Raw genomic sequence first — 14,489 nt, 5'->3', positions numbered from 1 at the left:
AATTTAGAACTTATGACGCATTTTAGGACCTGTAGTACATAACATCCTAGCGTTAAAACCAAAACCCTCATGGTCAGAAAAAAATAAGATAAAATACAAAAAGAAAAGTCACAGGGTAATAGTCAGAATAAAGAAAATCTGGCTCTTCGCTCATGCAAACCCCTCGGCTGTAGATGTTCTATTCCACCTGAATTAAGTTTGCTGAAGTGTTGTTGCTGATGATGGGATAAGGGAATATAGATTTTCTACTGAACGAAATTGGATTTTGCTAAACAGTTTCGGCACTAAGGGAGCTTTGGACATTACCTGAACATGATGAAAATGCATAAAAAATTCACAGTGGCAATGGAAAAAACATAAAAATAAATCAGATCTAAATATTACAAGATCAAATGTTTCCCAGGAATAATAGAAAGGATTCCTATTTTTATTAAAAAGATTTAGTTCCCAGACGACACGCAGCTAAAATGGTATTCAGAATAATCAGCTTAGTTAAAAAGCATAAAAAGTGCACAGTCATTTGAAACTAAAATACAATTGGAGACCTAATTGTACAAATAAGCCATGCAAGTGTATAACAGCTATTATCTAATACAACTGGTGCCACAAACAAACATTCAAATGACTGCACACAACACTTGAAGATACAAACGCACAAGGCCTTTTACACAACACAACAGGCGTTCCCGGTGGTTCTCATGTCTGCCCTAAGGTAGCCACAAAAGCACGCGCTTTTCCAGATCTCATCTCAGGATAAAATAGACCACACATCCGAATCTTTGAAATAGTCTGCCCCTGTCACAGGAGATCTGGAAAACCTGTACTGTTCGTGATATCCAAGGGCCAGTTTTGGAACTACTGATTTAGGCCATTTCACAAATAGCAAATAAAATATAAAGAGACCAGGACGACAACTTCTTGACAGCTTCAATTCTCACCTCTACCCCTTCCACGGCAGGCTGGACCAAAAGAAGACGACAGTAAGAATTTGCGTAACGGAAGGAAAAAGGAAGAAGGTGTAGGGAGCGGACGGGTGTTATTTTGTACATATCACTGCTGGTATTTCATCTAGCACACACCAGGATAATAGTGCTTAGGCTAGAGACAATGTTTCAGCATGCGCATCAACAGAATACATACAGTACATGCAATAATACCACTAACATGGAGCAAGGAACAAAAGAACCAAAGTTATAATGCATACTTTACCATCTGAATCCTACATAAAACAATGGCAATATGTGGTCTTCTACAGCAACAATTTATGGCCGCTGTACTCTCAACTGCTATTCTCTTGGGAGGTAGCCCTGGTTTCTGATTATAATTCTACCCTTCCTCTTTTTTTAAATGTATTTATTCTTATTATTAAATTGCCCATCTTTTAGATCTGATGAAAACCTCTTTACGGATAATTTACTCCACAAAACTGTCAAACTACCAAACTCCATTTAAAAGCATGCACACTGTGTATTTGGTTATTTTTATAATCTTTTACAGTAAGCGGTGTTAGAGTGACCTTCATAGGTGGATGAGGGACTGGAAACACAAATGCCAAATTGTATTTTTCAACAGGTATATCTTCATTGGAAAAATAGACAGACCCATGCCATGGCAAAGATAGATTTCTCTAACAGAATGAACAATTTAACATTGTTACGTATCTGCGGAAATAAACTTGTTTCAAGCAGATTACTTCTCTTCACAATTTCTATAGCAAGATCGGCCCCTGCTGGTAGTTTGTCAAACTGCAAAGGTGATGCACAGTGACTGTACGAATGTTGTATGACAGTGGTGTGAGGAATGGGGATCAATACATGAATCTTCCAGGACTATTAGCACTGCTCTCATTTAGGCTTAGACAGTTTCAAGGCGGATGTGGAAATATTAGATGAAACATTTTCTGAATATATGCATGAGCTTTCTTGTAATATAATGGAAAGCAATGCCCAGGCTGGCATGTGGTAACAGGAGACATAAAGCAGGAATGCTGTGCTTCTATTGGAAACCTGTGTGTATATGGTAAGGACATACTATTGATGAGCATTTAGTTATGAAGGGCAAGCAGTGCTTTACAACTGGTAACATACACTGCTATAGAACAATTCTAGGTAATACCAAAGCGGCAAGATTAGGTTATAAACTCAGCTATCACTGGGACAAATGGTTTCTAAAATCCTCTTATTTTACAGTACTGATATTAAATTACTGCGGTTTCCTTTTATATAGAGATTTTAATATATATATCCATCAACCTACCACAAATCATGGACAACTGAACACAAAGAATGACCCCATAGTTTTATATCAGTGATATTGATACAGCAATACCATTCATGAGAATATACAAACAAGAAAACAAGTCTGCTGCTGTTACTTATTAATGCTGGGCATACACTACACAATTATCTGTCAGATATCTGTCCAATCTGCCTGGTTGGTATGAAAACCTGGTAATGTATGGGAGAAAATGACAATCGATTATATGGTTTTAAACACTGGAAAATGGACAAAAAACAATTGTTCAAATTGGTTAAATTTGTGTGATTTAACCAATTTGCCTGAACGACCATTATTGTCTGTTTTCCAGTTTTTGTGAGCAAATGGACGACTGTCATTTGCTCCCGTACATTACCAGGTTTTCATTCCAACCAGACAGATTGGACAGATATCTGACAGATAATTGTATAGTGTATGCCGAGCATATCTGTAATATTTACAATTGTGCTATAACCCAAAGTACACAGATGTGATAGAAAAACATCAATTTAGTTGCAAAGGGTTATGGGACATTTGCGTGACAAATGAAAAAAACACCATGGTATTATTAGATGTATCAATTTTATTTACCTTCGTAACAGTTTGATAAATGTTACTATGGCACATTAAGCCAAGATCACTAGAAAAGCCAGGTCACAGTATCTCTATATGTTCAGTAATAATGCTGTATTTCAATATACTACTAAGATAAATTATAGTTTATGTCAAAACACAATCAGGACAGGCAAAAAAAAAAATATCAACACATGTGCAGACCAGTATACTAAACCACTTGTCTCCAACTTCACCCATTGCTGCATTCTTAAGGTAGGTACACATCAAAACGACGGGCAATCGTGATTGCCCATAAACACTGTCCAATTTAATGGATGGAATGATACTTTGTTCCGTCCTTCATTAAACTGCACCACCGACCAAAAGATATTGTGCACGACCCGCGGGAGTGCGCAATCCTGCGTACATACTGCACGATTTAATAAAAAAAGGAAAATGATCCCTAAAAGTTGAGCAAACCTCTGCTGCCTCCTTATAGTTCTAAACATAGAGTATCACCTTACTCCAATAAAATACAATATCAGACAAAACATTTAGAACACAAGCTGGCGCTGGTTAAGATACAATAATACTTAGACTTGTGAAATGATCCAAATATGAATGTCTTTGATGATACAACTTCAAATGTCAATTCCAGCTCATGTCGAAGATAATTCACAACATGAAAAAGGTAAAAATATAACAAATGTAAAACAGTGAAAGTCTATTCAAGTCTGTTTTCTTTTTATAGACCACAAATATTAAGCGACTTTAGATATATATTGTACCCCACTCACTATATAGCAGGTGGTGTGAAGACATATAAAGGTTTCTTTTACCAATCCCAAATTCACCCGGTGTACGGTTCAAACTTGAGTGGTGAAGAAAAGCGTACCTAGACTCACAATGCAGCTGGCCTCATATGTATGTAAAGGTTTCTTTACGTAAAATCCTTTTCTCTTTCCTCAAGGCTGGGGGGACACTGGACCATGGGTGTAGATGTAACTTTAAACCCAAGCTCCTCCCTCTGCAACCCCATGACACCAGTGTAGTTTAAGTGCCTGTGGAGCGAGGCACGTTTAGGAGGGCTGCTTGGCAGCCCTTTTGTCAGATAAGGTTTTTCAGGAGATTGTTTTTCCGGTATTTTCCCCATCGGAACCTTCCCAGGATCGGGACGATCTGTCACTGTTGGACGTCGTCCGGGCAATGCGGATCTACTTGGCCCGAACTTCAGACTTACGTCGTAGGGACTCCCTTCTGGTCCTTTACGACGCTGGCCGCCCACGAAGCAGACCATTGCAAGATGGCTCCGCTCTGTTATTTCTTGGGTTTATTATGCTGCGGGGCATCCGGTACCTGCCAAGGTGTCGGCTCACTCCACTCGAGCCGTGGCGGCCTCCTGGGAAGCGCGCCACGGGGCTTCAACTGAACAAGTTTGTCGCGCAGCTACCTGGTCCTCTGTCCACACGTTTGCGCGATTCTACAGGTTTCATATTTTTGCCTCCAGCGACGCCCACTTTGGGCGTACAGTTCTCTGGTCAAGCAACTTGAGCGTTCCCTGCCCTGGGAGCGGCTTTTGAACGCCCCATGGTCCACAGTGTCCCCCAGCCTTGAGAAAAGGGGATTTCTGGTACTTACCATTGAAGACTTTTCTCTGAGTCAGGCTGGGGGACACTGCGTTCCCTCCCTCACGCTCAGTCATGTTGCGTGGTAGTTTTAATGAGGTTGGTCCCTACGGGACAGTCAGTTTTGTTTTCGGTATGACAGTGTCACTGAGTTACTGCTTCTCCTTACCAGGCACTTTTAAAGTTGTACTGGTGTCATAGGGTTGCAGAGGGAAGGAGCTTGAGTTAAAGTTACAGAGTTGTTAAGTGTCAGCTCCTTGCAGTCCCATCTACAACCAATGGTCCAGTGTCCCCCAGCCTGACTCAGAGAAAAGGATTCAATGGTAAGTACCAAAAATCCCCTTTTCCACTCCTCATTAATTACTCATTCCCTCACATATGCAGTAGATCATATGGAAATACAAGGGAACGGGTCATGTATCAGTAAGAGTACTTTATTAAAAATTTAATACATAGAATCTAAAAAACATCTGGATGATACCAAAAAAATTACACTGGAAAAGATGGTATAAATAATGCTATGTAGTGTAGGAATGCCGGACTTTCCCAGACTACCTTGAAAAAGATCATTACTCCAATTGAAAGATCATTACTCCAATTGTCCAGCATTCCTACACTACATAGCATTATTTATACCATCTTTTCCAGTGTGAATATTTTGGTATCATCCGGATGTTGTTTAGATTCTATGTATTAATTTTAATAAACCACTCGTTCTGATACATGACCCGTTCCCTTGTTTTGCCATATGATCTACTGCATATGTGAGGGAATGAGGAATTAATGAGAAGTAGTGGAAAAGGATTTTACATACATATAAGGCCGGCTGAATTGTGAGTCTAGGTACGCTTTTCTTTACCATTCAAGTTTGAACCGTACACCGGGTGAATTAGGGATTGGAAAAAAGCCTTTATATGTCTTCACACCACCTGCTATGTAGTGAGTGGGGTATATATATATATATATATATATATATATATATATATATATATATATATATCTCTACAGTAAAAACTAACATTGATATTTGTGGTCTATAAAAAGAAAACAAAGACTTGAATAGACTTTCACTATTTTACATTTGTTCAATTTTTATCTTTTTCATGTTGTGAATTATCTTCGACATGAGCTGGAATTGACATTTGAAGTTGTATCATCAACGACATTCATATTTGGATCATTTCACAAGTCTAAGTATTATTGTATCTTAACCAGCGCCAGCTTGTGTTCTAAACGTTTTGCGTGACACTGCACGATTTGTCCTAGAAACAATCTGCCTAGAAACGACAAATCGTGCAGATACTGTCCTGGGGCTCAATCCAATTGTTTACGATGAGTTCGCGGGTGCGAGTCATTGTGACAACAGCCGCACTTGACAGTGAAGTGCTCGCAGCGCCATCATGCTCAGAGCAAAATTTTGCAAATTCAGGATGGGAGCGGGCCATCAGATACGGTGCCGGCTTTTTAACACTGAGGCAACGGCACCTCGCACTCTTCGCAAACAATTGGACTGACCCCCTAGTGCATACCCACATTTAGATTGAATCAATCAAGATTAAATATTGAAGGCCAGTGCCTTAAGCCCATGGAATTGACGCAGTACTTCTAGGTACCTATATCCCATTGGTGATGCCCTCAATCAGCCCTACCAACATCTGTACATGTACTGGCTGTCTCAGACCTTCACTTGTACTCTTCTCTTATAGGCCAATTCTGGCAAATTGCTACAGATCTCCTTCCCAGTCTATCAAGCTGGGTTCTTCACATCGTGGAACTCCTCTTCTCATACCAGTTTCTTCCAATTTTAAATCATCAGAGAATACACCACTAACCCAAAAAGGTGCTTTTACCAAAATTGTAAAACCATAATCTCCAAAACCCCTCATCTCCAGAGAAAGAAAAGCCAGGCCCACTTCAAGAAAATACAGTTAATTTGGAATATTAAATTGCACTGGCAGAAAGAGAGCGGGTGTATTTTTTATTTTTAAACATTTAATGCTGTGTATTACATATGACTCTCATTATCAGTGTCCCTACTGCGCTATTTACACAGAACTGCCGTACAGGCTTCAAGAATTCCATACCGTATTCTTGGGAAACCTGCAGCATGCCAACTATTGCACTGCAGGCAAATCTGTGCTTTGTAGTTCTACCTCAGCTGGAGATTGCCTATATCTGTGTAGCTGTGATCACTTTAACCCCATGAAAAAAGCACAGCGAGCGCATTCTCTCTGCACAATAACATCCACATGACATTCAAAGCATAACGAAATAGACTCAAAATATCAGTAGCACTTATTTTCACTTCGTCATCTTTCTCATCTCTGTATACAATGGCTGAAAGTACTTTTACAGGCTGCAATGCATTAGGTGAGGACAAAGCTGTATTAGTGACACAGATCAGGGCTGCAGAGAACACTCAGCAGTGTCACTTATTCATCAGCTCCTCAATCTAGACCTCGTGGCCCCAATCCAAAACACCTTGAACAGCCATCATGTTTACTTTGAAACATCAAACACATCAATTATAATGTGTATATTGTTTTTATTCTTTTTACCCACTTGTGTTGTAAGGGAAAAAAAATGGTACCTCCTTAACCAGAATGCCAATAAGTTATATTTCTTTGTTACGGACAATGATGGGGAACGGTAGAGAAAGACACACTACTCGAAAAGTCAGCATGATGTATACTCACATTTCCCTCACTCCTTTGTCCTCCTTTGTGGGTAATCACCACGACTTCCATCCATTTGCGCAGGTGTTGCTATGGGAACAATAAGCAATTTTATAGGTTAGAACTTGCTTTGCTACATTAAACATTAAAGTTGTGTGGTGAAAGAAATCAGTAGGACTGGATCACTCATTGGCTAACTAGGATTATAAACCACTCTTACCATCATCTGATCACAGAATTTATCGTTGAAGGAGTTCGGGAAAAGTCGCGTGACAGAGGTCAACCGGTTGACAACATTAAGGGTCAGGCTGCGATAGTCTCCCAGCATCATCAGAAGAGGTCTCATGTGTGTATGGATCTGGTCCACTTCAATGGTGGCACCCTCCAAAAACTGCAATGGAAAAAGCACACTTTGTTATTGAGAGTCCGGGTGGTGTTTTTAAAAAACATATCCATCCATTACAGTCAGCCGTGAACGCTGCTACTTTCATACCTTAAACAATCTCCGCTATCAACTGGAAACGCAATATGGTCATTACAAATTATTCAACTTACACACAGAAATCAAAGGAGAGCTATAGTTCCAGGACAAAACATAGTACTGCCTCGCCTGCATACCTATCGCACTGTATTGTTCCTGTGGTCCACTACTGCTTTCAACCATCTCAGTGGAAAGATGGCCACCAACTTTATTGCGCTCTCACGTATAGTTACAGCTCATAGAGAGGGCGTGTAGACGACGGGCTGTGCAGAGTTGGATGCCTCCTTCCAGGCATATCATTTGCACCAAGTATAGGCTGCACAGAGAGGGATGGCTCACTTGCAGAGATAAGCTCAACTCTGAATAAGGGCAAATTAAATTCAATGTATGTAATGCAAAAGCAGTTATGCCCCACTTGGGAGCAAGACTGCATCAGGCCCAGGGTGTACTTCTAAACAATGATTGTAGCCAGGTCTCCACCACCCCCCCAGCACATGCTGCTGAACATGTTTTAGTTTAAGGTCTGGCGCTATAATGTCTAAGCGGATAAATGACTAATCTGTCTAGCAGTGAACAATTAACACTATTCTTCCTAAAGACACTGTACTATTTCCAGCAAGATGCCTATATCTGCTGAATTCTGGTGACCGACAAATAAGAGCTTCTACTCAAACCAGCCCCTGGCTGTCAAGTGCTGAACCCGGCCTCCTGCTGTCACGCTATGCCCGTTACTCTTGAGTACTGATCTAAAGTATGCCGCCAGAAGGAAGCAGCCAAAGTTAAAACACACCACCCAGAAGTAATCGCTGCAAGGCGACACTGGGAGAGCCTGATGGTGACAGTGACTACTCTCTCTCATGGAGGTGTGAAGCTGGTACTTACAGTGTGTTAGTGTCTAGTGACCAAGCAGCACCAGCAAGAGTGGGCAGCAATGATAGGTTACTGATGGTACACGGAACCTGAAGGCAAAGCTGTAAAACCACCTCAAACAGACAATTTCTCATTCAACCAATGCACTGCAGGAACTATAGGAACATGTATTATTGTTATACATACTACACTATATGTGTACTGCGACACCTAAACAACTGTTATGTCTAAAGAACATATTTCACCCTACATTGTTTATTTCTAAATAAAGAACAATTCAGTCTTTGCTTATCCTTCATAGGGATGTAGGAAGCACCAGTATAATGTTACTACCAATGCATGGAGAACCCTCCCGTATCAGCACAAGAAATGTATAGCTTACAGGCCTATTTGTCATAGGTGACACCTCTGGGAGAATGGGCTGCCAAAACGTTCTTCCTAACTGTTCCAGATAATATATTAGACCTTAAACTGGAATGTCATGACCAATCATAATTCCATATCTTTCCACGTAGGAAAATCTTCGATATATAATGGATACAGCTGTTTGGTCGACAATAAAAAGGTTGACATGGTCATTAGGTTGACCATCATTCTGCAGATGTGCATTTAGGTCAACAGGGTTAAATGGTCAACAGTCAAAATGTTGACATTTTACATGTCGACAAAAAAATGTTGACACTTTTTTATCATGATGGTTAGGCTAAAATAACAAAAAATGTGTAGTAAATTTAGTGTCGATATGTTAAATGTCGCCATTTTGACTGTCGACAATTTAACGTTGACTTAAATACAGGTCTATAGAATGATGGTCGACCTATTGACCCTGTTGACCTTTTTGCTGTTGACATTCAGGACCAGTCGACCTTCTGAATATCGACCTTTAAACAGTCAGCTTAGGGGGGTCTGAGGACTGCAGTGAAGAAACTATTTCTTAAAGAACTTTGGGGCCTATGTACTAAGCTTTGGAGAGAGATACAGTGGATGGTGATAAAGTACCAACCGATCAGCTCCTAACTATCACTTTACAGGCTGAGGTTAGGAGCTGATTGGCTGGTACTTTATCTCCATCCAAGGCTTTGTCCATAGACCCCTTTAGTCTCAATGATGATTGAGGTGGCTGTGGTCCAGTACTACCAGAGAGTATGAACACAGCAGACTAACATTACAAAAGGCACATAACTGCTTGTATGTTCTATGGTAAAGACACTAACAGGGTGAAACTAATTTCAAATGAATAAAACCATTTTGTAACTGACAATAATAGAAAACCGAACTGGTTACAAAATCAGTCTCGTGGACAAAGCCAGTTAAGAACCCCATAGGTTTGGGAGGACTATAGGTCATTATTAGATGACGCCAACTATTTATCTATAGCTTCTGCATTTAATAGATTTTGCTCACCCCAGCCGGACTGCATTATTCACTTAATACCTAGAATCAGGGATCGCCATGACAACCTGAGAGTGCTATTGTTGCAGACTCACTGTTAATCTTCAGTATAGGTCATATCTCTACTCCAAATAACCATAACTACTATTTTCTGCAGCGTTTAGTATACCCTGTATGTGTAGCCACCACTTCACAGGATAATTAGATACAACACAATTAGGCTCTACAGCCCTTGAACATGTGTACAATCAAAGAATCTATTAAACAACAAGTAGATGTCTCAGTGTAATATGCAAAACAAAAACATGTTCCTGCTGGGCTCACCTTCCTCATACAGGCTTCTCCAGCCTCTTGTAGCTCATTGTTTGTGGAGTTTAGGGCTTTGAAGAGTGCCGCTATGATTTTCTCTCTCGACTGTGGCAAATAATTGCAAGCTGCTAAGGCATCTGTACAGGCGAGATCCAAAGTTAGCTCAGAGCTGGGAAATCCATTCAACTAGTGATCATAGTAAATTCAGAACCATAGACAGTTGCTGCAAAAAGTATTAGCCCTTTCTGACATTTTATCCTCAAATTTAATTTCCTTACGTCATTGGCACATATATATTTAATTTGAAAATTCTTAACATTGATCAAAATGTAACCTAAAATTAATGTATATAATTGAAAACAAGACAAAATGTAAAATGTTACTAAAACCTTTTCTCTTAATTCGGGGACCCTGGTATTATGGAGCTATAAAGACTCCATTAGCACGGTCAGGTCCTCCCTTTAAGAATACTCCCACTGTGTAGTCAATTTTCTAACCAAGCTGCAAAAGACCGAAGAGAGAAACGTCCCCCAACCCCCCCTCCAAAAAAATAATCCCTAAATATTAGTAAATGTAATATGATCACCAGTGCATATATTGAAAGCTTGCTCCTCCCCCTCTACATCCCATTGCCATGCCTCCCCTGCTATACAGGGCCAAGATCACAGGCATTGTATAGCAGGGGGCGGGGTTATGGCTGGGTACACTAAGCGACCTGCCAATGCGATGCCCGATGGGCGAAATATCGGACACTGGGCCTGATTCAGCAAGGAACGCAGTTGCTAATATGCACTCATATCGGCCAATTGTTGCGTTCTCCAGCCTCTTGGTTTCTGCAGCATGTATATTACATGCTGCAGAAACCAGCCACTGTGATCACAGTGGCTACACAGACCCATCGCAGAGTGATTGACAGGAAGTGCCGTTCGTGAGTGGTAACGGGCGGTGGTCGGACGAACACAGGCGTGCCAGTGCGTTTCAACGCCGTTGCAGGGCCGTGCATAAATGAACCACTGTGATGCCCTACGCATCCTGAGAGTTGATAGCGTGCGTGGAAATAAGCAATTTCTGAGCAAGGTCAGGGCTTGTGCAAGTGTGCATGAGGCTGCGATGGTACTCGATTGTACAGATGGTTTTGCAGACTTGCTAAACATTACGAATGTGTGTAAGGTAAAGTGGGCGTCCTTATGCAGTGCTGAGATTGCATAGCGATCACAATGGATTAGCATACTCTCGTAGTTGAACTACGTGCGGAATCGCTATTGCATTCGCAGTTGCGTCCCTTGCTGGTTCATGCCCACTGTACGTTTCAGTGAACGACCGCTCTATACATCGGTCACTGTCCCCATTGACCTTGCCGGCATCGGCAGCTGGGACGTTCCATTAGCCCGTGAATGCAGGCCAAGTAACGACCCGCGGAGCAAAAACAGTGGGGTACACACTAGACAATGTGCCAGATATATCGGCCCGATCTGTGGGATTGGACGACAGATCTTCTAGTGTGTACTCTTGCCACCCCCCATCCCGGACCACACACTTGTGCACTGTAAGTGGGCGGCTGCAGGTGGTTGCGAGCGGCAAGTTTCAGGGGGTGTGCTGTGGGCCATAACACCACTTCTAAAAAGCTGCACTTTAATAAATATACCCCCTAGAATCTGGCAGAAAATGTCAATTCCAGCAAGACAATGGCCAACAGCAAATGCCACATTAGAAAGGACTAAATTACCAAAACTGTATTAAAAAAAAAAAGTACTGATGTAATAAATTTGTTTTATTTCTAATTAAGTAAAAACCTTTCATTGTGCAATAGGCTTAAATACAGTTTTATTCCATGATGTAAGAAAATTATAGGTTAGACATAACGAATACCTTTAATAGCCACCGCACTTAACAAATATTATGTTCCCCTACATCAGTTGACACTTAAGGGTAAATTTACTAAAATTAGAGTTTTTAGAAGTGAGTTTTAAAAGTGATGTTACCCAGAACAACCAATCAGATTTTAGCTATCTTCTTGAGCAGTGTTGGCTAACCTTGGCACTCCAGCTGTTGTGGAACTATATATCCCAGCATGCCCTGCCACAGTTTTAGCATGCCTTAACAGCAAAACTGTAGCAGTGCATGCTGGGTTATGTAGTTCCATAACAGCTGGAGTGTCAAGGTTAGCCAACACTGTTCTAGAGGGTGCTAGTTAAATGTTAAGTAGAATCTGATTGGTTGCTATGGGCAACATCACTTTTAAAACTCACTTCTAAATACTCTCACTTTAGTAAATTTACCCCTTAGCATTATTAAACCAGGCTACTATCAGTACAATGCACAATGGAGATGCAGGCAGCAGGATTTAGAAAGCAAATGACTTACTTAAAGCAGCAATGCGCAGCGGTACAAGGGAAGACAGGCTCTTATAGCACGGCAGCTTCATAAGTGTCGCGTCTTCAGCCTCACACAGGTTTAGGAGCTGTGAGATGAAGAGAAAGTGGTTTGTGTAGTGCCAAATGTGGGCGCAATGTATACACTGACAAACATGGTAATACTGGAACCACTTTGTAAGCTTTTACCAAAACATGGACAGAATTATACTCTCCTTTTAAGGATAAGACAAATTGCGCAATTCATAACCTGTATAACTGTTCACAGTTTTACACTTTTCAGAAGACACAAAAACTACTCAGTGAGCGACAGCTTTCACATTTACTCCGTTTTGTGCATTATCCAATAGATCACTCACGGGGGTGTGGATATAAGGATCTACAGTGTCTAGATAGACAGTCAGTAGGTCGACACCAGATGGTTGACGTTCAATAGGTAGACAGTGTGAAATGCCAACCTGTTCTAATGGTTGACATGGTCAACAGGTTGCCACCAAATGGTCACCACAGAGAAGGCCAACACTTTTTTTAACCCTCCCTCTAGTGCATAACCCTTCTTCCCCTGGTGCCTAACCCTAACAATAATGAAGAAACATGAAAAACCATGAGTCAACATTTTGACCTGGTCAACCATTTGCGTGTTGACCTATTGACGGTCTATGTAGACACTCTAGATCTTCCATCCAGATACCCACTCACTGTTTGTAAGACAAACCCAGAGGACATAGTTTTTTTTACATTTGCTAGCAAAACGTCAACTTTCATTATCCAAAACGAGACTATTGAAACGGTCACAAAATTGGCACCTTAAGCTACCTTCTGCAGATTACGGATCAATATGGTCTTTAAGAACAGACAAGATTTTAGCATAAATCCCATTGAATGAAATAGCCTAGAAAGGACAGATTACAGACCAACTGATAAAAACAAAGCAATAGAGAGAGATACCTCGGAGTAAAAGACTTTGTGCTCCACAACATTGAGGTCCATGGTGAAGAGCCTGGGCTGCAGTGTCGTGCAAAAGGTGTTTCCTTCCATCAGCCCGATCTGGGCATTAGCTGGCTGGTGTCGCAGGAGGTGTTTCTTTGGAGGGACCATGTCTTGCAAAACCTAGAAAGACAATAAAGACAGGCCGTTATGGTGGCTATAAAGCAACATAATTACACTAGTGATTTTTTGGATCTCCAAATATTCTTTAGTATCAGAGAGAAATCTTAAGGCAAAAACAGCCTGCTTCATGGCAAGCTATACTGGAACCATACAAATCAGTTATTCATATGAAGAGAGTATGCCAGATGAAGGCACCAGGTAAGATTAGCTAACCCAATAAAAGCAAAGTGTGGTTCTCAGCTACTGATAGCCAGAAGTTGCCCTAAACTTTCAATAATCATGGTGAAAACACCTCTTTACCTCTTTATGGGGTTCCATTATCATGGTGACGCCTTTGCCAGTAACTTGTGCCAGGACTTGCAGAGAATGCATGGCTTGCTTCCTTACGGTAGGGTTCGGTGAGGTCACTTCACGTACAAGATCGTGTGTCACCAGGTGGAAGGATTTATCCTGCGCATTTGTGATGTCCTCCGTTTTCTCTTCATCTTTCAGCGGTGTTGCACAACGGATTAACAGCTGCTCCAGAGTTGTCTTTGCCATGGCAACAGCTCCATTTGAAACCTAGCAAGTAGTAGGGCATATTATTTCATAACAAAGGGACCATCACTAGGACTCACACAACCTCACTTGGACAAAGTTATTTTGCAGAGAAACTGTTTTTACAGCAGAAAAGTGCCGATACAAAAAGGCAGCATCCCCTAAAATAACTCTGGACCAATTAAGGTGCGTTGTGTGAGCATATACATGCATACAGCACAAAGCCAGCGATTCCTACACTTGTGTTAAGATTATGCAACAGCGGCAAGCAGTCACCTTGGAAGCCAAATCAATGTAAAGCAGAAAC

At 41.1% G+C, this 14,489-nt stretch overlaps 1 protein-coding gene across 1 annotated transcript in view; it reads right to left on the bottom strand.

Moving 5' to 3' along the window:
• Positions 1 to 14,489, bottom strand: part of TRRAP (transformation/transcription domain associated protein) — a 159,652-nt gene that overhangs the window by 98,857 nt on the left and 46,306 nt on the right. Inside the window, exons 26-31 of the mRNA XM_088451971.1 lie at positions 13,946 to 14,206; positions 13,484 to 13,645; positions 12,528 to 12,624; positions 10,179 to 10,300; positions 7,332 to 7,502; positions 7,133 to 7,201 (exon numbers count right to left, since the gene is read on the bottom strand). Coding sequence (XP_088308097.1) covers positions 7,133 to 7,201; positions 7,332 to 7,502; positions 10,179 to 10,300; positions 12,528 to 12,624; positions 13,484 to 13,645; positions 13,946 to 14,206 — 882 coding nt within the window. The remainder of the gene's footprint in view (positions 1 to 7,132; positions 7,202 to 7,331; positions 7,503 to 10,178; positions 10,301 to 12,527; positions 12,625 to 13,483; positions 13,646 to 13,945; positions 14,207 to 14,489) is intronic.

The sequence above is a fragment of the Taudactylus pleione genome, unplaced genomic scaffold, assembly GCF_031769625.1.
Source record: "Taudactylus pleione unplaced genomic scaffold, aTauple2 ptg000032l, whole genome shotgun sequence".
Taxonomy (NCBI): domain Eukaryota; kingdom Metazoa; phylum Chordata; class Amphibia; order Anura; family Myobatrachidae; genus Taudactylus; species Taudactylus pleione.
This window is presented reverse-complemented; position numbering and strand designations above follow the sequence as displayed.